This window comes from Bos mutus, chromosome 2, assembly GCF_027580195.1.
Source record: "Bos mutus isolate GX-2022 chromosome 2, NWIPB_WYAK_1.1, whole genome shotgun sequence".
NCBI lineage: Eukaryota > Metazoa > Chordata > Mammalia > Artiodactyla > Bovidae > Bos > Bos mutus.
Window position 1 is genome coordinate 107,760,127 of NC_091618.1, and position 24,873 is coordinate 107,784,999.

The 24,873-nt window shown below is 41.5% G+C and overlaps 1 protein-coding gene across 1 annotated transcript in view; it reads right to left on the reverse strand.

Moving 5' to 3' along the window:
- Positions 1-5,082: 5,082 nt before the first annotated feature.
- The window catches only part of STK39 (serine/threonine kinase 39), a 321,280-nt gene continuing 301,489 nt past the window's right edge, over positions 5,083-24,873 (reverse strand). Inside the window, exons 17-18 of the mRNA XM_070357864.1 lie at positions 19,586-19,650; positions 5,083-6,632 (exon numbers count right to left, since the gene is read on the reverse strand). Of these exons, the coding sequence (XP_070213965.1) occupies positions 6,558-6,632; positions 19,586-19,650 (140 nt within the window). The 3' untranslated portion in view covers positions 5,083-6,557. The remainder of the gene's footprint in view (positions 6,633-19,585; positions 19,651-24,873) is intronic.

The following is a 24,873-nucleotide window of genomic DNA, read 5'->3' on the forward strand; positions in this document are numbered from 1 at the left end:
CTTTAGTTCTGATTGGTTCTTTTTTACTTTCTAGTCCCTTGTTTGGAGAAGGCACTGGCACCCCACTCTGGTACTCTTGCCTGGAAAATCCCATGGATGGAGGAGCCTGGTAGGCTGCAGTCCATGGGGTCACTAAGAGTCGGGCACGACTGAGTGACTTCACTTTCACTTTTCACTTTCATGCATTGGGGAAGGAAATGGCAACCCACTCTAGTGTTCTTGCCTGGAGAATCCCAGGGATGGGGGAGCCTGGTGGGCTGCCGTCTATGGGGTCGCACAGAGTCGGACATGACTGAAGCGACTTAGCAGCAGCAGCAGCAGTCCCTTGTTATAGTTCACGCTATGTTCATCTGTTATTTTCCCTAATTCAGTTAACATTATTACTAATTCTCTGAACTAGTAAATTGTGTATCTGTTTCATTCGGGTTTTCAGGGTTTTTTTCCCCTTTCTTGTTCTTTTATTTGAAACAAATTTCTCTGTCTTCTCATTTTGCTTATCTTTTTCTCTATGAAATTAGATAAAGGTTACCTATCCTGGTCCTGAATGGGGTGTCCTTGTGTGGGAGCATCCTTGTGCAGTCTGCATGTGCCTGGTGGCTTTGATGGGTGAGCTGTGTCTGAAGTGCGTTCGAGTCACATTTCTCCTCTGGGTAGGCTGGCAGTGATCACTATTGCTAGGAGGTGGAGCTGGAGATGGCAGAGATGGGGGAGGGTTAGAGCTAGAGCCAGATGCGAGAGGGGGACTTCTCTGCTCAGTAGCCAACAGCATCCTGTCAAGGGATAGGAGCGCGTCCAAAGTTGCTACACCAGAAGCCCCGAGGGTCAAGTCAGAGCTGCTTCTGTTCCCTCAGTGTGTGCTCTCCCCCTCCCAGCAGTGGCACCTTTGCCCCATAAGGGAGCACTGTTGGAGCATGTGCCCTGTGCAGGCCAGGGTGTGAGTTGGCACGGTCCATGCATGCCAGTCAGAGCTCCAGACTGCTGCCTCTGCAGGTGCCGATAATGGTCACCCTCTCCCTATTCAGGTACAGTGCTGGATCCAGGTTGGCACCATCCTCCATGGCAAAGCACTCTCCAGCAGCAGCAGCCTTTGCTCTAGTGGGAAGCTGTGCTGTGGAGCAAGAGGGGCCACAGCATGTGCTGGAGTGATCCCACCTCTGGCCAGAGCACTGACCTTTCACCCCTGTGACCACCAGGGTGGATGCCTTGCCAGGTCTGAGCCGACTCTGTTCCTGACAGCTGGGCACTCACCTTGGCTGCCGTAGCCTTTGCCTTAGTATGGAGCTGCTCTGCAGCTTAGTATGGAGCTTGCTGCTATGCAGAGCAAGAGGAACCACGGTGGGTGCTCAGCTTGGCCTGGGCCTGCACAAGGGCAGTTACAGAAAACCAGGCAAAGTCTGGGGTCCTTTCAGTCTGCTTCCTCTGCCTCGTTGAGGGAGTAAGAGTGTGTGTGCATTTCTTAAGAGTGGTCTAGGTTTCTGACAGCCCCACTGTCAGTCTCACTGATATTCAAACCTGCCATGAGACTTTTCCTTCCAGTGTTGGATCCCAGGGATGGGGTGTCTGATACATGGTTCAAACTCCTCACTCCCCAGGAAGGGTGTAAGCCCCCTCCTCTTCTGTGTTCCCCTCCAGGGGCACAGGTCCTGCCCTGATTGCTTCTCTTCCCTTCCTGATCCCGACTCTGTGTGGATCTTTCTTACAGCCTTTTGGATGCTGAATACTCCTTCTGCCAGTCTCTAGTTTGTTTCCAGTGAGAACTGCTCACATTTTTGATGTCTTCATGGGGGGAGGTGAGCTCCATGTCCTCCTACTCCACCATCTTGATCTCCTCCTCTTATAGACTCATTAGTTTACTGAACGGTCTACCTAAACAATAAGCTGGTTTTTTCTGTGATAAAATACAAATCTTGGTTTCTCAAGCCAGTATTCTACATAAGCGATAAATACACTACAGGAATCGTTATTCTATTACTGACCTTTCTTCATTCTGTAACAAATTCAAATAATAGCATAAGAGTGTAATTCTTAATAATATTCCTTGCCCTTTGAGTTATGAGCTAAATTATACAGGTTCAATAAACCCCTTCAGCTAATGATGCTCATTTTGTAGGCTGTAATTCATGTAGGGGAAGTATTATGTACTTTTCTTCAAGCATCCATTGGCTTGGCATAGATGCACAGTACCTGATAAGCTAATTGTGCCAATTTGTCTTCTGTTCTTAGGTGTCTGAACTAGCCATGGTTAGGGTTGTTGAATAAGGTGTAAGAAGACAGGTAAAGAAGCAGCATTGTTATTGGACCATGCTTTTTCTCTCTGGTAAAAAAGCATTGAGGCAATCACTGAGACATTTTGGAAACAGGTACTTTTTGCTATTTTTTATGGCTTGTCTATTCCAGTGGAGTGCCAGTTCCTTTTTTGTGATGTTTTGGGTGTTAACTGATATTGTATCTCAGGTCCCTGAGGGAGTCAGTCATTTAGTCATATTTTAAACATATGCCTTTACAGTCTCCACTCTTTATATGCATTAAACAGTTTACTCATTCTTGGTAGTACACATTCTAAATACCTAACTCCAGGAAGTATTTTATCCACTTAAAGGGAATACTCTTATGATCAAACCTCATTACTTAAAATTTTAGTTCATGCCAATATGCAATGGAAATTGTCACTTGAAAACCATCTGATTATGGCAATTCTGCCTAGTGGTAGACCTCTTTTCTAGGTTGGGACATTCTGGCCCGAAGGGTATGTTTTAGCACCACCCACCTTGGCACACCACTTAACGCCCAACCCTGCCCTTTAATATCCTGGTGAGAGTATGAAATGGGTAGATTAGACAAATGTGTGCAACAGAAAAATGAGGGTATGTTTGAGTTCCTTTAATTGTATCATAGTTGGATAAAGCCACTTTTGGATAAGCCAGAAGTATGCTCTCTATACTTCTACTGTAGGTATGGATAAATTTAAGCTGATCATGACTTTACTATAACAAATTCAATGGGCCTAAGCAATAGCTTCTCTTATCCAATATATCTCTAGGGCAAAAAAAGACCTCAGATCATTTACTGTCAAATATGAATCCTAATTTCTGGCAAAGTCCTCCCTCCAGTGCTAATTGGTTATTTTCACCATCTCTGTAATTACTTGTAGATTCTGCTTGCCAACTTAACTTTGGAAGGTTAACCAGGAAAGTATGTTGCTTAACATGAAACAGGTCACAGGTGCATTGTTGAGATGAGTGAAAATTCTGATTGAAAAAAAAAAATTCCTATGCTAGGATTTTATATGGGATTAGATTTGTTTTTTGAGGGAATTCTTGACTCTTCCCCAAAAGACTACTACTTCAACCTACTCCGACATGAAGAGGCATGAAGAGCTACCATATTTACCAGCATATAAGAAATGTAATGGGAGAAGGCAATGGCACCCCACTCCAGTACTCTTGCCTGGAAAATCCCATGGACAGAGGAGCCTGGTAGGCTGCAGTCCATGAGGTCGCGAAGAGTCGGACACAACTGAGCGACTTCACTTTCACTTTTCACTTTCACGCATTGGAGAAGGAAATGGCAACCCACTCCAGTGTTCTTGCCTGGAGAATCCCAGGGACAGGGGAGCCTGGTGGGCTGCCGTCTATGGGGTCGCACAGAATCGGACATGACTGAAGCAACTTAGCAGCAGCAGCAAGATATGTAACACATAGGAAAATGGGTTAACTTTCCAAGAATAATTTTTTGGAAAAAGATTGTTTTCACACACAGTCTAGAAGTGTCTCTGAAAGTTGTCCTATATACAGAAAACCAGGTTGTTCAAATAAGAACAATATATGGACATTAAAATGAGATGATAATGTCCTTCCATTTTAGATCTCTGCAAGTTGACCACAGTCGGAGCACAGGGGACGCTGGACAGATTTTGTTTGTATGAAATGAGTCCCTTGATTTTATGAAGAAGTGTAAACCCTCCTGTTTGCCAGAGCATGTGAGCTGTCCAAATAAATAATGCCAAGTATCTGTGTTTAGCGAAGTTTAGGTTTTTGCCAGTGAGCAGAATCACAATGTGTCATGTTTAATCAAAAGCTTGATTAGGAGAAATAGTCACACAGGATTGCCTAAAGGAAATGTACCCTACTCATTCCACCCAACTTTAACTGCTGTATCTTTCTAGACCACACGTGAGAGCAACTGCTTGGATCATGATCTCAGCTCCTAGCTGACCAGCACTTCCTATCACATACCCTGCATGTGAGCCCCCACAGAAAGCACTGGAAAGGGTAAGTGTTCAAAACCTGGAATATATGGGTCAATGCTTTGAGAGTTTCTAAGTTTCTAAATTCATAACTCGAACTTCCTAGAAGAATTTCATTCCAGGCATTAGTACTAGGAAAAATCAGCGTTCATCCTTACTTGAAGGAGAAACGATGTTACTCTTCACCGTTGGTGGGTTGGGAGCTCTAATCCCAGGCTGTGTGCTGACTGACTAGGACCTCGTCATGAGCTTCTGTGCCCTAATTTTACACTTGCAATTATCTTGGTAGCCAGTTCTTACTGACCCTTCATCTTAATTTATGTACTTGAAAAAAATATTTATCTTGGTATCTGGTATATAAGCTCCTTCAAATACCATTAGAAAACATATGGGAATATGAGCATAAAAAAATTAAGCATTTATTCATCAATGTATCGCAAAACAGAGTTCTATATAGTTCCTCATGTATGTTTTACTCTGAATAGAATGTGTGGGTTTTTTCTTGCACTGTTTTGGCCACAAGTTGTGCAGCAGATGTCAGGAGGCCAAGAAGCTGTGAAAGGCCCTGGCCAAGTCCCCTAACCGTTCTGGCCTTAGTGGTTGGAAGGAATTCTTCCCACTTGTCTGTGGCAGCCCTTTGTTTTTGACGTAAAGATAGACTGTCTACATTGAGAGTGAACGTCTCGCATTCTTTTTGTCAAGCTAATTGTCAAACCTGATTCTCCGCGACTAGCTGGATGCTTTAGTCTTCCTCCAGGGCACTTTTCACCAGGTAATTCTCACTAGGCCTTTTACGAAAGTGCTAAATGTCACTGCAGCGGGAGGAATGAGACAATGCCACGCTCTCTCTTTGTGCAACAATACACGTTTATTGTCCTTTTACCTCTGCAGTCATCTTTGAGTAATTGTTGTGTAAACAATAGAATGGAATGAAATTACATTAAGTTGTATGCAAATGGCTCTAGAACACCTTAACAATTATGACAAGGCAATTATAAATAACTTTTTTCCTTAGTAATATATATTTGCTTTTTAAAGTACATTAAAGAGCTGCCATATCTAGGGTTAGCTAGGAAAGAGCAAATGGTACCATCTGGGAGCCACTACCCTGAAAGTTTAGACTCCAATTTTGAAAATCTGATGGTGTACTATTCCATAATGTATAGTCAAGCAGAGGGCGATTTGGGTTGAAAGTATGTATTCTTGAAACTTAACAGCGTTTTACCTTTTAGTCATTGCACAAAACCCTTTCTATTATTTTTCACTCCATCTGGGTATTCTGCAGAATTTCAAGTAAAACACGGATTCTGGTATTTTTCAAGTTTATCGCCTTTGGAACGACAGATTCTATCATTTCAGGAGACATCAAATCAGAGGTGGGTACAGAATTAGCAATCTAACAGAATGGCGCCATTTTATAGAGCATCCTAAACGTTCCAGTGAAGCAAAACTTACATATGCCACTTTATGTAGAGGAAATTTTAGATCTGAGACTATTCCAGAGTAAAGCAGCCTCAGGCACATTCTTAATATGAATTTTTTTTTCCCACAAGGCACCTCCCTCTCCCAGGAGACAATCAGATTGTGAACTGGTTTTCAGGCAAACCAAGAGAGTAAGCATCCTAGTTCCTAATTCAGTCATTTCAAAAATCACAAGTTATAAATACTCGAAAGATAGACCTGAAATTTTTTGTTGAAATAACAAGAGTAACTGCAGGAAGCATATATAATCAAAAACTTTTTTTTTCTTTCTTATAGCTAAGGTGTGTAATGCATAAATATATGAAAAATAAAATTCACAGTCAGTTTTAAAACTAGAATTCAAGTTTGGCTAATAAATCTTAATTTTATAAGTATATTAATTTCTAAATACAACATAAGAGGCAGTATTGTCAGATGTACAATTAAAGTATTATAACAGAAAGGACAACTAAGAGAGAAGAAATAGGCTTCTGATAGAAAAGATTCCTTTTGTTGCCAATAAATCGGGCCACCTGAGTGTTTCAGCTTCTTTTCACTTAAGGGAGATCCAAATTGGTTGCTGAGGATATTAAATAGATTTTGAAAAACTGAGCAACAGTCGTGCAGCTGTGGCATTTGCTTGTTCTCATACTGTGGGTTGCTAGAGAATAAAGCAGAACTCAGTGTTGTTAAGTTTAAAAAAAATACTCTTTTATCCCGTTACGTTGAAGCCGGCCTCTTCACAATCCTCTGATTTTGCTAGGGGGTGGGAGGAAGTGGCAGGAAAGGTTGGAGGGAGGGTGTGGCGAGGGGAGGCATGACAGATCAGGGCGACATCAAGGGACAGGTATCAGCTGACACTCAACTGAGCAAACCCGATCAGCTTCACTTCGTCGGGAATCTCCGACCCATCACAGCCAGAAGCCTGAAAAGGTAAAAAGAAAGCCTCAGTGCCGGCTGGTTGGTAGCGGCCTTTTACGGAGTTGTTCGTGGGAAGGCGGGTCCATGTGCAGTCTATGGGGCCAGGGGTTCCATCTCCGCCAGCAGACATGCTAAGAATCCCTTTCTTCAGTGACTCCTGGGTGTCAACTGCTCTGAGAAATCTGATCATCAAGCCCATTGAGGACAGAGGCGAGAGGCTTTGCTGCCCATGAAATGGAACCGCCAGTGAGCCAGCCACAGGACTGCCGGGAAGGTACATACACATTCTCAACAACTACTATGTAAAATGTAGTTTTAAATATGCCTACTTTTAAAAGACTATTATGAAAATGAGCAGAAGAGATCTAAGAGGCCACACTCAAGGGTAAGTTGGTTTTTACCAAAATCATCATCTCTGTCAAACTGGTCAGGAAAAAAAGGTCACCAAGTAGTAGAATGGCTCATGATAGACAACTGTTGTTTAAATATGAGTACTTTTTACAGGGAAAGGTACCATATGTTTTTTTCTATAACAGAATTTGTAAAACTTTAGGACATATTTAGTGCCTTAAAACTGGCCCAGATTACAGAATGCAAAGTATTTTATCATGTCAAAATTCAAAGAAACTGTAAATAAGCCCTTGCCCATCAAAATTCTCACTGGCCCTAATCGACAACTTATTCTCCTCTTTACCTCCCTTTCCTATATGGTGGCTCAGTAGTAAAGAATCTGCCTGCAATGCAGGAGACGCAGGTTCGATCCCTGGTTGGGAAGATCTCCTGGAGAAGGAAATGGCTACCCACTGCCAGTATTCTTGCCTGGAGAATTTAATGAACAGAGGAGCCTGGTGGGCTACAGTCCATGGGGTCACAGAGAGTCGGACACGACTGAGGAACTAACCTATAGACACACAGAGTACTCAGACCACCATTCTAAATTGCCTCTACAGTACATAAATCAGAACTGGACATTACGTAAGCACCACAAAGTGGGGTGAGAAAAGTTTGAATGTCTGGGAATGGGCAATTAATTACCAAAGGGACATAGGAACCTTTTCTTGGCTGACCGCCTGCTAAATAATGGTGAAAACAGCTAGTTTCCCAGGGTCCAAAGCCCTTTCCAATCCTCACAGTGAAGCCGCTTAGCACCGTTCCAAAACACTACAGAACTCAGCCCTTTGCCAACCCCAGCATTTTCCTTTAAAATAGGCAGCTAATTAGAACATATAACTTGAATATTTGAAATAATTATCCTTAACATTCAGTGTGAGCAGTTATGCTTAATAAGAAAATCCATAGCGTAAAGAGTAGGAATATTAGATAACGTTTAAATAATTTACTTTGTGCCTGTCTCTAGTTTCAACTGACAGATAAAGTACAATTTTCATTGTTTGCATTGCCAGGGGCAGAAAGATCAGAAGCTCTCCTTATCACTGCTAACAAAGCAGCACTGGCAGAAACGGCTTCTCAGCTGAGATTTCTGGTGGGTGTTTATCACACCAACACTGTGACCTTTACCACCACCACCACCCCGCCCTCCCCTGCCACCCGACCATTCTTCTCGTACTACCACTGTTTCTTGACATCTTTCTAAACCTTCCCTTCTTCTCTCCTTGTAGCTATTGCTAACAGCACTTCCTCAGCTCACTGATGGGGGCAGAGATGACCTGTGTAGAAAACTGACAAACATCTGAGGCCAAACTGTTGCTTTTAACAAGTGTGAAGCCACATCCATGCATTTGAAAGCTGTATCTAGCTGTGACTAGCAGGAGCTGAAAATAGCTAGAAATAAAAACTAAGTCTTGTGGTGAAGACTAATGAAAGTGAGAATTTGTGTAACCAAAGCAGTGATTATGTGGGTACAGTGAGGTCATGTCCCATTCTAGGTTCTGTCTCCTGGCAAAGAGGCACAGGCCAGGTGATTGGCTTTGCTTCAGGACACTCAGCCTTCCCTCCTCCATGTTGCTAGCTCTGATTTAAGCCTCTTAAATCAGAGGCCTCAAATCCTCTTAAATCCTTACCTCTTTGTGGCCTGAAAAATGATCATGAGGACAACAAGCAAATGATACTGAAATCTCCACAAAAGAGACCAGAAACCCTTAAGGCAGCAGTTCTCAAACTTTATCAAGAACTCCAAATGATATGTCCACGTGGATTGTATTTATTGTACTTAGAAATATTAAATATTTATATAAACACATGTGACTTAGAAGCTTTTGCACAGTAAAGAAAATCATAAACAAAATGAAAAGATAACCTACGGAACGGGGTAAAATATTTGCAAACGACGCCACCGACAAGGGTTTAATTTCTAGTATACAAAGAACTCAAAGAAACAAAAAATCCAATCAAAAAATGGGCAGAGGACCTAAATAGAGATTTTTCCAAAGAAATACAAATGGCCAATAACCACACAAAGAGATGCTCAGCATCACTAATTACTAGAGAAAAACAAATCTACAATGATGAACCACCTCATACCAGTCAGAACAGCCACAGATGCTAGAGTATGGAGAAAGGGAGCACTCCTACACTGCTGGTGGGAATATAAGTTGTCGTAGTCACTGTGGAAACCAGTACAGAGGGTTCTCAGAAAAGCAAACATGGAATTACCTACCCTACAATCCAGCAATCCCATTCCCACCATTGTAGATACCAGTTCCAGTCTCTCATTTACAACACATAAACAGACTCACAGACATAAAGACTTGTGGTTGCCAAGGGGAATGAGAGGTGGGGGAGTGCTGCATTGGGAGCTTGGGGTTAGCAAAACTACTACATGTAGAAAAACAAGGATCTACTTTATAGCAGAGAGCTTACAATCAGTATTCTATAATAAACCATAATAGGAAAGAATGTGTGTGTGTATATATAACTCAATCACTTTGCTGTACAGCAGAAATTAACACATTGTAAATCAACTTCAATAAAAATATTTTTAGTAATGTTAAAGTATTGAATCTATATTAAAACAAAATATGTTTAGGTTATGTTGTATTTACTGTCTTAGAAAATAAAAGGTGTTTCTAAAGTATTCAGTTACTGATTCATTAAACATCACAGAAATAAGCCCACTGCATGCTAATAGTTTCCCAAAACAAAATTAAGAGTGGCACTGCTTTTTACACTTTCTCAAATCTCAAATGTTTTGCTTAATAAAAATGGCCAGATTCTCACACCTGCATGCGCAGTCACTCCACTGCTGTTTTCCTTAAAGTATACAAAGAAAATCCGGTCTCTCACAAATATCTAGTTGGAAAAGGGGAGAGTATCTTAATAGCCTTTCCAAGTAATTGTGGACATCATTTGTCACTATGCCAAAACTTTCCAAGTGCTATTTTCATAAAGCTTAGTTGCAATATAAAATGTAAAACCAACATGTTAAACTTTTCATAAATGTTATGGTAAACATTGGTCTATTTTGATGGATCTTTTACCCATGTATAATTTTTCAGCATCACTGAGCTAGCAAATGTTCCAAATGTTGACATATTACACAGTATCAATACATTATTATTACCAATCTCATCGGATAAGGCTTTAAATACTGGGGGTAGGGTTGTGGGTGTCTGTCAAACTTACTACGGCAGATACAAGTTTTCTAAAATCCTGTTTTTTGCTTGAAATGTGAAATTTCTTATTGACAACAAATACTGTCCATTGTTTTCCTTGATGTGTCAGGCTTACTGGGTTCATTTTGAAACAAATGTCTGCCAGATCCCTAGTCTGAAGAGCCAATGTTTCTCAGCTGTTCTTCCAAGTAAAAGTGATGTTCCATGAAAAAAAAAAAAAAAGCTAGTTTGGCTCACAACTCAATCTCACCAGTGCTTTCCCTAGAGACAACCATCACACTTAAGTACTGAAGAGATGCTTCCCATCTCATCGCACAGAATATTAAAAAGATGTGTTCTCAAGTGGGGATTTAAGCCAGTTGCACTTTTTAAATTTTTATTTATTTACGGAGTGATAGAGTGAGTGCTTTAAAGATGATGGCTATTACTACAGTTTGATGTTTCTGCTTTGGTTTCTGCCAACATTACTAGGTTTGACCACAGTGGCTTTTACACCAATGTTAACACTACGGAAAAAGCCAAGTAACATCTTAGTGTTCTTATGAACATTCAGGATCCCTTAAAATAGAAGTCTCAAGGAACCCCAGAAGTTCAAGACCCACGTTTCAAGAACCTCCACTTCAAAGGAAAATGTACACGCTATCAGGAACTTACCGTGGTGGTGTAATACCACTGTCACTCAAGTGTCTGAACTCTGATTCCTGAACGTGCCCACCAGACCAGCAGGTGTGGCCTTCATCGTGTAGAGGAGCTTAAGATGTGGCTGTCCAACGTCAATCCTAAGAATTCCCTCCACTGCCAGCCTGGGTGCACTTTGGAACCACCAGGAGAGTTTGAAAACATACCCGTGCCCATGTCCACTCCAGAAGTTGTGACTGAACTGGTCTGGGGTGTGGCCTAGGCACTGGGATTTTCTGAGCTCCCCAGGTGAGTCAGTGGAGTTTGAGAACCTCTGTTTTACCCTAGCGTCCCTTTCCTTTAGAGCCATGGTTCCCAAACTTTAGCATCAGAATCACCCCAGAGTGTGTTAACGCAGGTTCCTGTGCCTGATTCCCTCCAGATTCTGATTCCTCAGGCCTGGGATGGAACCCCAGAATTCACATTTTTATAAAGGTTCCAGGTGAAGCTGACACTATCCGTCTGAGGACCACACTTTGCAGAACCATTGTTTCAGACGGAATAGGACACAGAGCTGCTACATGGACCTTCTTGAACTGACACTTTCAGCAGGAGGAGTAAGTTAATACTCTCAGCTACTTTTTATATCATTTGAGTCCTGGCTTTACGTGTACTTTGGGAAATATCACCTTAATCACTCAGCCTTGATAAATCAGGCTCTTTGGCCATTAATTACCAAAATGCATATAAAACTGCTATCTGTTCAACATCACCAATTATTAGAGAAATGTACCAGCTCACAGCAGCCAGAATGTCCATCATTCAAAAGCCTACAAATAACAAATGCTAGACAGAGTGTGGAGAAAACGGAACTCTCCTATGCTGTTGTCACAGCCACCATGGAAAATAGTATGGAGGGCCTCAGAACACTAACAATAGAACTACCATGTGACCCAGCAATCCCACTTCTGGGTACAAATCCACTCAAAACTCTAATCCAAAAAGATACCTGCACCCCTAGGTTCAGAGCACTGCTATTCACAACCGCCAGCACATGGAAACAGCCTGAATGTCCACTGACAGATGAATGGGTAAAGAAGATGTGGTGCATATACACGATGGAATACTACTGAGCCATAAGACAGAATGAACTATGGACATGAGTTTGAGTGAACTCCGGGAGATGGTGTTGGACAGGGAGGCCTGGTGTGCTGCGATTCATGGGGTCGCAAAGAGTCAGACACAACTGAACTGAACTGAACTGAATGCCATTTGCAGCAACATGAGTGGAACTAGAGATGATCATACTAAGCGAAGTCAGAAAGACAAACACCATACTGTAACACTTATATGTGGAATCTAAAATATGACACCAACGAACGTATCTTTGATACAGAAACAGAATCAGGCATATAGAGAACAGACTGATGGTTGCCAAGGGACAATGAGTTGGGGGAGGGTTGGAGGCTGGGGTGAGCAGATTCAGCAGATGTAAGCTTCTATATATAGAAGGAATTTTTATATATAGAAGGAATAAACAACAAGGTCCTACTGTATAGCTCAGAAAACTATATTCAGTACCCTTTGATAAACCACAATGAAAAAGAACATTGAAGTATATGTATAACTTTTCTGTACAGCAGAAATTAACACACTGCAAATCAACTAGACGTCAATAAAAAATTGCTATCTGCAATGCACGTTAGTAAACTTTAGAAACTAAGTTCATACTGCTCATGTGGGTACCAGTTGGGTGTTAATTACATGTATAGTTGACCCTTGAACAATGGAGGGGTTGGAGGTGCCAGCCCTCCAAGCAGTCAGAAACCCACATATAACTTACATTTGTCCCTCCTTAAATATGGTTCCTCTATCTGCAAGTTGAACTAACCACAGATTGTTATTACCTGTTTATTGAAAAAAATTCATGTCTAATTGGATCATGCAGTTCAAACCTATGTTGTTCAAGGGTCAGCTGTACTTACAATTTGTGTTCTATCTTCTCTCTGTCTCTCTTTAGTCATTAAGTCATATCCTACTCTTGCGACCCCATGGACTGTAGCCTGCCAGGCTCCTCTCTCTGTCCATGGGATTCTCTGGGCAACAATGGGTTGCTATTTCTTTCTCCAGTTCTATCTTCAAGGGGAAATTAAATATTTTGTATTGTCACTAACGCAGTTTCAAAAATTCTACATTGAAAGCAGCAAGACTTACCTACTTTACACAACTGCAAGGTAGCAAATTAAAAAATGACTTAAAAAACATTTATGAAAACTAGCCTCAAGGCTTACAACAATAAAACCATACTGATAATGTCAAACCCAAAGCACGTACTACTTGAGCTGAAATGCCCTCTATGCCTGAACTGCTTTGTTGAAAGTGAAAAGGTTTCTGATCTCCCAGTTCCCAGCAGTGCCAACAATGAAAATCATACTTCACTTATTATCTTTCCTGTCAAATGAAGCTAGAGATCTCACTGGGTGGAGGAAAAAAAGTGAATGTATTTCTTTAAATAACAATATTCTTGCTCCTCAAGGCCATTTTTTTTTAAAGTTAAAATATATACACAGATATACAAGAGACACTTTTTTAAGCTTGAGCCAAATATTTCTTAATAGCGGTGGGAGTTAAGAGGAAAGAGACTGGAGAATGAGTTGTCCACATACAACATGCTTTCCAGCCTTGGCTAAACACTGGGACCACCAGAGGGTGCTTTCAAAGTTCCCAAAGCCCAGGCTGCAGGAAGAACAATTAGGCTATTTGGAATAGGACCCACGCATGAGTAATTTTCTAAAGTGTCCTCACCATCCCTTGAGTGAAACCACTGTGCAGCCAGTTGAAGAACCACAGTATTAATAATTACATCATTTTCAGGTCCCTGACATTCTCCTTTAGAAAGCAAAGAAAGCACTGAGATTAAAATGATGAACAGTTGACAGGACTATAAGCAGTAGCAGCTTAGGAGGAAAAATGCTTCCAAAACACTTTGATCTAAATAACCAGACTGGATCTCTGTGGTTTTACCAGGATGTTAAGTGTCCCACAGACGATTAAGCCAAAAAGCAGTTCAAACGAGCTGTGTCAAGTGGGTCTCAAACTGGCTGGCAACAGAGAACCACAAAGAAAACCTTCTCAGGCTTTAACTAACTAGAGCTAGATGGAAAGTTAAATGACAGAAATAGAAGGTCATTCCTGAGTTTGGCTTTATTTAACATCTTTATCTTTTGAGGAAAAACCATCACTTTTCATTCACCGGGAATGCCGCACATTACCGCCTTCTCAAGCCATAAGGGAGAAGGAAGACTTGCATGCTTCTCCTGCAGGTCTCCTGCACCAGACAGGCCGATATTACTCTGCTTAAGGGACAAAGGAGATCCGGTCTCAACCAGTGTGTGTCCAGTCCTCCAAAAGGTGAATCCGTAAAGAACCAGAAAACTGTAATACCATAAGGGTGCGAGGTCCTGACTGTAAGACTGAACAGTTGTTGAGCATGGGGCCATGATGCTAGACCAGAGTTGAACTCCCAGCTTTTGCACCATATGATCTTGGGCAAGTTAACCTCACAGAGCCTCTGATTCCCCAAACATGGAATGGACCCAATGACATCACCATCTTGGGGGATCATGAGGACTAAATTAACTGAAATGATGTAAAATACTTCATGCTCTGTTCTGCAAACAGTGGATGCACATGAAACAGCAGTGATTCCTGTCATTTCTACAGGCAAGGCCAACGGATTTTGACAGAGACTTCAAAAGAGGACATGAAGCTGAGGTCACAATCTTAGTTTTCAGGAATCAAAACAAAGGTAAAGAAAAGAATGATGGCTCAAGTTTTTAAAATGAGGCTTGTGTTATTCTGATGTATTTTAATTATGATCAGTTGAGTTCAGTCGCTCAGTCGTGTCCGACTCTGCGACCCCATGGACTGCAGCATGCCAGGTCTCCCTGTTCATCACCAATTCCTGCAGTTTACCCCAAACTCATGTCCATTGAGTCAGTGATGCCATCTAAAAATCTCATCCTGTGTCGTCCCTTTTCCTCCTGCTTTCAATCTTTCCCAACATCAGGGTCTTTTCAAATGAGTCAGCTCTTTGTATTAGGTGGCCAAAATACTGGAGTTTCAGCTTCAACATCAGTCCTTCCAATGAACACCCAGGACTGATCTCCTTTAGGATGGACTGGTTGGATCTCCTTGCAGTCCGAGGGACTCTCAAGAGTCTTCTCCAACACCACAGTTCAAAAGCATCAATTCTTGGGCACTCAGCTTTCTTCACAGTCCAACTCTCACATCCATACATGACCACTGGAAAAACCATAGCCTTGACTAGATGGACCTTTGTTGACAAAGTAATGTCTCTGCTTTTTAATATGCTGTCTAGGTTGGTCATAACTTTCCTTCCAAGGATTAAGTGCCTTTTAATTTCATGGCTGCAATCACCATCTGCAGTGATTTTGGAGCCCCCCAAAATAAAGTCAGCCACTGTTTCCCCATCTATTTGCCATGAAGTGATGGGACCAGATGCCATGATCTTAGTTTTCTGAATGTTGAGCTTTAAGCCAACTTTTTCACTCTCCTCTTTCACTTTCATCAAGAGGCTCTTTAGTTCTTCTTCACTTTCTGCCATAAGGGTGGTGTCATCTGCATATCTGAGGTTATTGATATTTCTCCCGGCAATCTTGATTCCAGCTTGTGCTTCCTCCAGCCCAGCATTTCTCATGATGTACTCTGCATGTAAGTTAAATAAGCAGGGTGACAATATACAGCCTTGATGTACTCCTTTTCCTATTTGGAACCAGTCTGTTGTTCCATGTCCAGGAGATCCAAGACAGAAGGGCCTCTAGATGTACATTAGAGACACAAATAAGATTCTACACAATTTTGTTAGGTAGAAAGTTAAGGGATGAGGGATGAAGGTGACCTAGCCAAAAAGGATGCAAGCTGATCTCTAAACCCTACCCCAGAAACGCCCAGGAGAGCTCACAGATATGCTACAAAAAGAACCTCAAGAGATTTTTCTAACTCCTGCAAGTAGGCCCTAGGCACACAGTGGATACAAACTAACCACAGGGGCTTCTCCAACTCCAGCACATGCACACATGCACAGCTGTGTCAAGTAACCTTAGGCAGCTAGCAGTCTGTTAAGGATTCATAAACATTCTATACATACATACATTTGATTATAACAGACTGAATTATGGGAAAGACATAAGTAATAGAGCCTGCTGTGCAACTTGCAACTGTCAATCAAAACTCAGTCCACACCCATCTAGATGAATATGTAAAATGACTATTTTGCATGTGCCCAGACATGTCCCATTCCCTGATTGTCCTCGAGTGTACCTATTTGCATTCTGCACAGGGCATGAACCAAGAGGAGGAGACAGGGAGTATAAAAAGGGAAGACAGGGAGTATAAAAAGGGAAGTCAAGAGGCATCATTGCCACTCCTTCAGGGCTGGCCATCTTCATCCTATTTAATACAAGAACTTGAACTGTAACCAGTCTGTTGTTTCAAACCCTTGCTATGATGAGACAGGAGCCGAGAAATCCTGCCTGCTTGAGCTGTAACAAGACTAGAACTGAGGGAGAGAAATACACCAACCTAAAAGTTTCACTATAATATAACCTTCCAGAGAGAGAATACTGGAGGAGAACCAAGACCAGAATTGGATGTCCAAAAGAGCTTGCTGGATAAGTGAAATTAAAGCAGAAAACTGGAACGTGCCTAGGTGTTGTGAGTCAGAGACCAGGCTGGGTAAAGTTGGGAGACAAGGAAATTTTAGTAAGATGGAAAAGTACATTCAAAGGGTCAGTGGAGGAAAATAGGAACAGGACTAGAGAAAAAAATGAATGAATGGGGGGTGGGGTAAAGAAAGGCAGAGCAGGATCTAAAGGAGGTTTGATTGGGGTGTACTTCCTTAGCCACATTGTTTGAGTTTCAGAAAAGGACAGTGGAGAGCCAGTCAAGTATCTGTGGGCATTCTGGAATTAAGGATTCATGGCAAATAGATGGGGGAACAGTGGAAACAGTGGCTGACTTTATTTTTGGGGGCTCCAAAATCACTGCAGATGGTGATTGCAGCCATGAAATTAAAAGGCACTTAATCCTTGGAAGGAAAGTTATGACCAACCTAGACAGCATATTAAAAAGCAGAGACATTACTTTGTCAACAAAGGTCCATCTAGTCAAGGCTATGGTTTTTCCAGTGGTCATGTATGGATGTGAGAGTTGGACTGTGAAGAAAGCTGAGTGCCCAAGAATTGATGCTTTTGAACTGTGGTGTTGGAGAAGACTCTTGAGAGTCCCTTGGACTGCAAGGAGATCCAACCAGTCCATCCTAAAGGAGATCAGTCCTGGGTGTTCATTGGAAGGACTGATGTTGAAGCTGAAACTCCAATACTTTGGCCACCTGATGTGAAGAGCTGACTCATGTGAAAAGACCCTGATGTTGGCAAAGATTGAGGGCAGGAGGAGAAGGGGACGGCAGAGGATGAGATGGTTGGATGGCATCACGGACTCAATGGACATGAGTTTGAGTAAACTCCGGAAGTTGGTGATGGGCAGCAAGGCCTCACGTGCTGCAGTTCATGGGGTCGCAGAGAGTCAGACACGAACGTGCGACTTCACTTTCACTTTCAGTACTGTGAAAGGGCTGGGGTAGCCACTCTTATTTTATAGGTAAGTGAATTTAGAGACAATGGGAATACACCAGCATAAAAGTTTTAATCTCTTGTCCCTAGGTTTACGTGTTCAAAGTTTGGAAAATGTCCTGGAGGTATTATATGCTGTAACTTCTTTTTTTGCAGAATAAAAAATAAATAAACGTTAATTCTGACTCGAAATGCAGACACGGGGTGCCATTTTTCTCGTCCATATATCCTCATATAAATGAAATATGTTTACAAGATGCAGGTGAATTAGAAACATAACAGAAGTGAAAAGAAGAGTCCTAAGCTAGAAGATAAAGTTTCCAATTTGTTAATTTCTCACTCTTTGTCTGACTAAAATGTTCTTTTGTTATCAAAACAAAATTGATTTCTTCAGCTGAATTCTTTCTGTGAAAATCCTTGTGTTTTTCTTTTATCACCCAGCCTGGCCATCTGAAATTAGATGAGGAGCAAGGTCCAGAAAGTTAATTAGCACTAGGCTAACATTTACTGTAACGAATCATTTAGCATTTTTTGGCCATGCACATTTTCCATTAAATTTTCACAAGAAATAAAAAAGACCATTAATATGTTGTGCACAGCAAAGTGTTGGTCATCTAGATCTTAAACTGCTTAGCACTCTGGCTGGCCCTTGCTAAGATTAATTTATAGTTTAAAAAATTTGTCATTTACTATACCGTCTGCAAAAACTTTCCAGAAAAGCATCACTTTTGACTAGTTGGATTTCTCTCCATTTCTAGCCAGGATCACAGGCTCTTAGTTTCACAAAGACCCCAGAATGCTCCATATCTGTATCTCTGTGGCCACCCTATTTATAAACCTAAAATCTACCAGTGCAGAAAAACTGCTGGAATATTTCCTCTCCATGAGAATCTGTTACTGTGATTTGAAATGTGGAGTTAAAACGTCATGTCTTTGTTCATTAGCTTTCAGAGGGCAGTTCTACAATCGCTTCCAATTACTTAAACCATTTCTACAACAATCGGCCTCCATTTTTAAAAGTTAGGACCACTTGGCTTTTGCTTCAGAAAAGGTTTGTTAAAAGTGTTGCTTCAAACTCAGATTAATTTGTCTTTCTGGTCAAGTTGCCGTACAAACTGGAAGCAAAAGGGTACAGACTTCAAGACTTCTCAAATGGTTAAAGATATGATGGTAAAAGAACAAACCACACTTATGGAAGAGGAAATTTCCAGTCATGATTAGAACGTATTCCCAAGTCATAAAAAAGAACAAAATAATGCCATTTGCAGCAATGTGGATGGATATAGAGATTGTCATAATGAGTTACAGTAAGTCAGAGAAAGACAAATATCATATGATACCATGTATATGTGGAACCTAAAAAAATGGTACAAATGAACTTATTTACAAAACAAATAAAGTCATACATGTAGAAAACAAGCTTATGGTTATCAGTGGGGAAAGGGAAGGTGACGGATAAATTGGGAGACTGAAACTGCCATATACACACTGCTGCTGCTACTGCTAAGTTGCTTCAGTCATGTCCGACTCAGTGCGACCCCATAGACGGCAGCCCACCAGGCTCCCCCGTCCCTGGGATTCTCCAGGCAAGAACACTGGAGTGGGTTGCCATTTCCTTCTCCAATGCATGAAAGCGAAAAGTGAAAGTGAAGTCGCTCAGTCGTGTCTGACTCTTAGCGACCCCATGGACTGTAGCCTACCAGGCTCCTCCGTCCATGGGATTTTCCAGGCAAGAGCACTACATAAAATATATAACTAGTAAGGACCTACTGTATAGCACAGGGAACTCTACTCAATACCCTGTACAGACATATACAGGAAAAGAATCTGAAAAAAAGAAGTAGATATATGTATAACTGATTCACTTTGCTGTTTCCCAATTCACTTTTCTGTACACCTGAAACTAACACACCCTTCTAAATCAATTATATTCTAATTAAAAAAAAAATTTCTCATGTTGACCAGCCAAATAACGAATCCAAAAATGGATTCCCACTTCCCTACCCCCCAAAACCAACAACAGAATTATGGAACAGGTTATTAAATGACATTACTATTACTTGTTGGCACAGCATGGCGAAATCTTTACCTTCATTCCGTAACTTTCCACTTACCAACTTAAATGTCAATGTTTTTAAAGCTTTGGGATCATCTACAATCTTCTGTAAATTAGCAGCCACTGTAAAATATAAACACAGAGAAAAAGTGTCCAGATTATTTCCAATAACACTGGATTTTCACATCAGTGCTTCAGAAAATTTGACTAATGATGCAATAACCTGCAAAATAATTTCTTTCACAGACATTACAAAGTCCATATAAATGACCAAATTACTCTCATAAAGACATTTTCTACCACAACCTGCATCTTCAGTGCATCAATTAATCAGTATACACTGGTCCCACATTTTCTACAATAAAAGAGAAATTACTTACTAGTGGAAAGTAGAAAATGATAGTAGCCCCCAGTGTTTCCACTACCTGGACTTTCTCAACACTCATTAATAAGAGATGTATTAGCCAGGACGGGGCAGTTCAAAACAAAGAGGAAACTGCTTTCTCTGGAAATAATAGGTCAGCATTTTGAACTCCTGTCCCTATAAATTCACTCAGTTCTCTGCACCCATTTTTCTCAAAGTAATAAAATACAGTGGATACCCTCCACAACTCAGGCATGTGTCTTAGTGCTTTCAGAGCATGGCGATCTGTCAAAGCAGTGATACCACCCTGAGCAACACCTGAGCTGGGTGCACAGGGCCAAGCACTAAGGTTGTCCATTTGGAGCTCAGCAGGGCAGATACGTTTTTAGTAATAGCCAGATTCATCAGAGATCTGTCCTGCTCTCTGTGGTGCCATGATGCTTCATAGAGAAGTCAGCCTTCCCTGCAGAGGGTCCTGTTTATGAACAGGATTCTCATGAGATGATGCTGATAAAAATTTAACACCTTGCTCCTTCTACCTCCAAACCCAAAGTATAAAGCTGAATGTCAAGTACGTGCTGTTGGTCAAAGAAAGAGAAGTTGGTATTGAAGAAATTAAGAAAGTCCTGTCCATCATTTTTATTTTCCAAGAGGAAAATCCCCTGCTGCTTCAATAATCAGCCATCTAAAAAGTTATCTGAATACTTGAAGAAAAAATTTAAGAGAAAAATAGTAAACATACAGATATTTTGAGAAAAATGTTTCAAGTATAAAGTTTCTAAGTAGAAAAAAAATCTGTGCAAATTTTATTTTTCTCTAAGGTAGGCTGAAAACAACCTAGATACATGGATTTTTGACTGAATAGTTTCATTTAATCCATCTGCTGCAGAGGAAAAAAAAAGAAAATTAAATCTTCACTATGGCCTGTTTCTCTTCATAAACCGTTGCAAACACCGTTTTATCTTCATCTTGACCTCTTAATACTCCCAAGTAACTGACAAAGTTTCATTTGTGCTAACACCCCTCACCCCCATTCATCTTTTTCTCTCCCATGTTTTTGCCCACACAAGCAAATGTACACATATATCACATAGAGATCCTGAGCCACCAACCTCCATCTTCTTTTGGCTTCCTCTACAGTTTCCCAAACTTATCTCAGATACAAAAATCATCTGCTAATCAACAAAAAATACCAGCTCATGGAGTGCAAAGCTCTGCTGTAAAATTCTGCCCACTAAAGCCAGTACTGATGATGTCAGGGCGTTCTGACTATATACAGATTGCAGCAACTGAACAGAGTCACCCTCTTTTTAAAGCATAAAAGTGTTCTAATAGTTCTTTGGATCTGAGCTGATTTCATGAGTGGCCATAAAGTCTCCACATGAATTTCAGTCCTTTCATTAGAGTCTCTCCATTAATGTAGATGATTTACTGCCTTGTTCTGGGTCATCTATTTCCAGTCTGCTCTCTAACGTTCCGCCAAAAGCAGAGCTGCGTCCTACACTAATTCACAGCCCTCTCTCTGGTGGACACACATCTGCACTAGGGCCAGTTTCCAAGGAACGTGGCTAGAAGCAGGCTATAGCCTAGAGGGCAACACTGAGCTGCTGGCATCTTAAACAATCGTCCCAGAAACCACATCCCCAGTTGTGAACCCTGCACCTCGAAGAACATTAGAAATTCAAATTCTGTCTTCTGCTCAAAGCAAAAATAGCAAAACTGGCCACTTACCTGATTACTTATCCCAGCTGCTAGGCTTATTTTCAATTTAGTTGATTCTAATTTGTTGTAAAGTGCTACAAAATAACTTCATTTAACTGACATCACATAAAATTCAGGGTGATGCTAATTTCTCTTCTAGTAGCAATGCTCATTAAAAAGATGGGTGTCACTGTTTTCTCCCTTCTCCTGACTGCACCTGGAGTTCTAAAATAAAAAAATGCTCCTTACCTGGAACGTGAGCTGAGAAGGAAGGGCTGGGTGTTACTTTAGACTTCCTCAAGTATGTGCTGAAACTTCATGTTTTAAGATACTCTAGTTTCCAAAAACAAAAAAAGGCGGGGCGGCGGGGAGGTTCCTGAACTCAGTGACTGTCAACTCATTTCGGACCCCTCTCAGCTTTCCCAAGACTCACGCGCCTAGTTTCTGAGGCAGACTCTGTTACTCCTTGAACTTGTCCGTTCCCTCCTCCCCAGCCCACTGTCTTTGGTCTTGGTGCTTTCTCTGTGTCTTGACCACACAAGACACAGGTGATACTCACTGAGGCCTTCTTGCCTACACTGGGGTACGTGACACCTTTTTGTGAACAGTCTATTTTTTTTGTTTGTTTCCTATTCTTGTGTCCCTGCATCACACTTCAGGGTTGAATCTCTATCGGGGCTAGAAGTTTCTGTCTGCTCTCTCGGATAACATCTGGCCTAAGTATTGTCCTTTATAAAGCTGTAATAATAACATTAACCACATGGGAGAAGGATGCTAATGTTCAATACTCCCGTGAATCTAACAGAGAAGGAAATAGGACTGTCCCAGGGGATAATGGAGTTGATATCTCTCTGGCAAACTAAGTCAGGCATTTCCCAGACACTAGCTTCTCCATAATTTCCTTGTACTACTCAAATTCTGCACACTTTGACAGCAAAATCACAGTTAGATAACGAGTATTTACAGTTTGTGTTTGTATTCTGAGTGATTATTCAAAACGTGAACTTTTCTCCCCCCATGCTAGTGTGTTTCACCTTAATCTCATATAGTAGTGATGTTCTAATGGAGGTGACTTAATTGGAGCTATCCTCAAACAAAAGCTTTGGGGAAAAGCACACCAAATGAACCCCAAAGCTGATGTATTCCCCTAGCAAGAAATTCTAAGACAAGGGCACAGACTTGGGTTACCTGACAAGATGATAATAACATCATAATATGTTTTACTCAAAGACACACCCTGTAGGTTGCATGGGTACAGAAAGGTGGCATGAGATTACAAAGACAGAGACATGGGTGCCAAAAGAGAATTGAAGCCCTAAATAAGGAGAAGAGGAGAGGCTGGGAGGCTGGGTTTCTGAGATACTGCTGTAACACTAATGCAAAGTTGTGGCTAATTAACAACTCAGTTCGGGACAAAGGAAGAGATCTGCCCTATAATTTTCTCTAAATGTCTGGGCTCCTATCTTCAGGAGATGCAGTGCAGCACAGTCTGCAACAGCCTGAATTCTCCAGCCAGGGTGTCTGCGTTCAAATCCCCCTCCTTAGAGCTGTGTGGCCCCATGAACTTGGGCAAGTTTCCTTAGCCTCTTTGTGCTAGAAGTTATGCGTCTGTAAGAGGTGGATGGTAACGGTGCCTACTAATAGGGTTGTTCTTAGGATTAAGTTAGTAACAAAGTGCTTAGAATGGTGCAGGATGTGTAGCAAGTGCGTAATAAACATTAGCTTATTGCCTCTACCCGGGACACATGCAAATCGTAACTGGTTTCCTTGCCTTCAGTCTAAACTTCTCAAGAGTCCCGTTTCTCACACCAGAGTTACCTGGAGAATTTAAGTCATAAAATGGAACATGTTGCCTCCTTAGGTAATACTTTTGAACTGTTCCCATCAACTTTGGGATAAAGCTCAAGTTTTTAATGTGGTCCATCAGACCCTCCACGGTCCAGCTTCACCTACCTCCCTAGTTTTTTGTTTTTTGTTTTTTTTCCCATTTCCTACCCTAAAATTTTCCCAGGAAAAGTTCTGCAACCCTCACTCTCCTCTACATCTCTACCACCAAGTACTGAAATTGTGTTTTTTTTTAATAGTGATTTCCCCACTATATACTGATAACTCAGATAAAATCTTAGCCTTCTACGCAAAAGGTTTAACTTGGACATACATGCATTCATTCCTGTTGTTCAGTCAGTAAGTTGTGTCCAACTCTTTGCAACCCCATGAACTGCAGCATGCCAGCCTTCCCTGTCCTTCACTATCTCCCAGAGTTTGCTCAAACTCACGTCCATTGAGTCAGCAATGCCATCCAACCATCTCATCCTCTGTCGCCCTCTTCTCCTCTTGCCTTCAGTCTTTCCTAGAATCAGGGTCTTTTCCAGTGAATCAGCTCTTCACATCAGGTAGTCAAAGCATTGGAACTTCAGCTTGAGCATCAGTGCTTCCAATGAGTATTCAGGGCTGATTTCCTGTAGGACTGACTGGTTTGATTTCCTTGCTGTCCAAGGGACTCTCAAGAGTCTTCTCCAGCACCATAATTAGAAAGCTTCAATTCCTCAGCGCTCAGCCTTCTTTATGGTCCAACTCTCACATCCGTACATGACTACTGGAAAAGCCATATATGTCATATATATATATATATATGTCTCATATGTTTCATATGTATATGAGACACATATCCACCTACACAGAAACTGATAATTTCTCACGACCTCACAAGTCGTGAGAAACACGACTTGCTAGAACACAAGTATAACCTCCACCATCTTCTCTAGATTTGTACAATAACCTGTTGTCTCCCTGCTCCCATCCCACTCGCTCAGGTCTGACCTCCACCCAGCAATCAGATGAGCCCTCTAACATATAATTAAAGCATGTGACTTTTCTATTCAAAGTCCCCTGCCAGCTTTAGAGCTCAGAGTAAAAAAGCAGTGTCTATAAGGAGGAAGCCTCCCAGTCCACGTCTGACCTCATCCCACATCATTCCATTTCCAGCTGCCCCTGCTCCAACCACAGCAGCCTCAGGGCTGCTTCTCAGGTGCTCAGAGCCAGCTTCCCCTCAAGACCCTCTGTACATGCCATTCTCTGCTTCTCCACAACTCCCCCTTCCAAGTTGCTGCTCACATGTCTCTGGCTACCCTATCAATACCCCTACACAGCCCACTCTCTACTTCTTTACCTAGAATTTTTTTCATAGTATTTATCATCACCAGACCTGCTATATATTTATGAACTTCTGGATACAGCTTTTCACTCACCACCTCACCGCCAACAAGGCACAAAAACAGAAA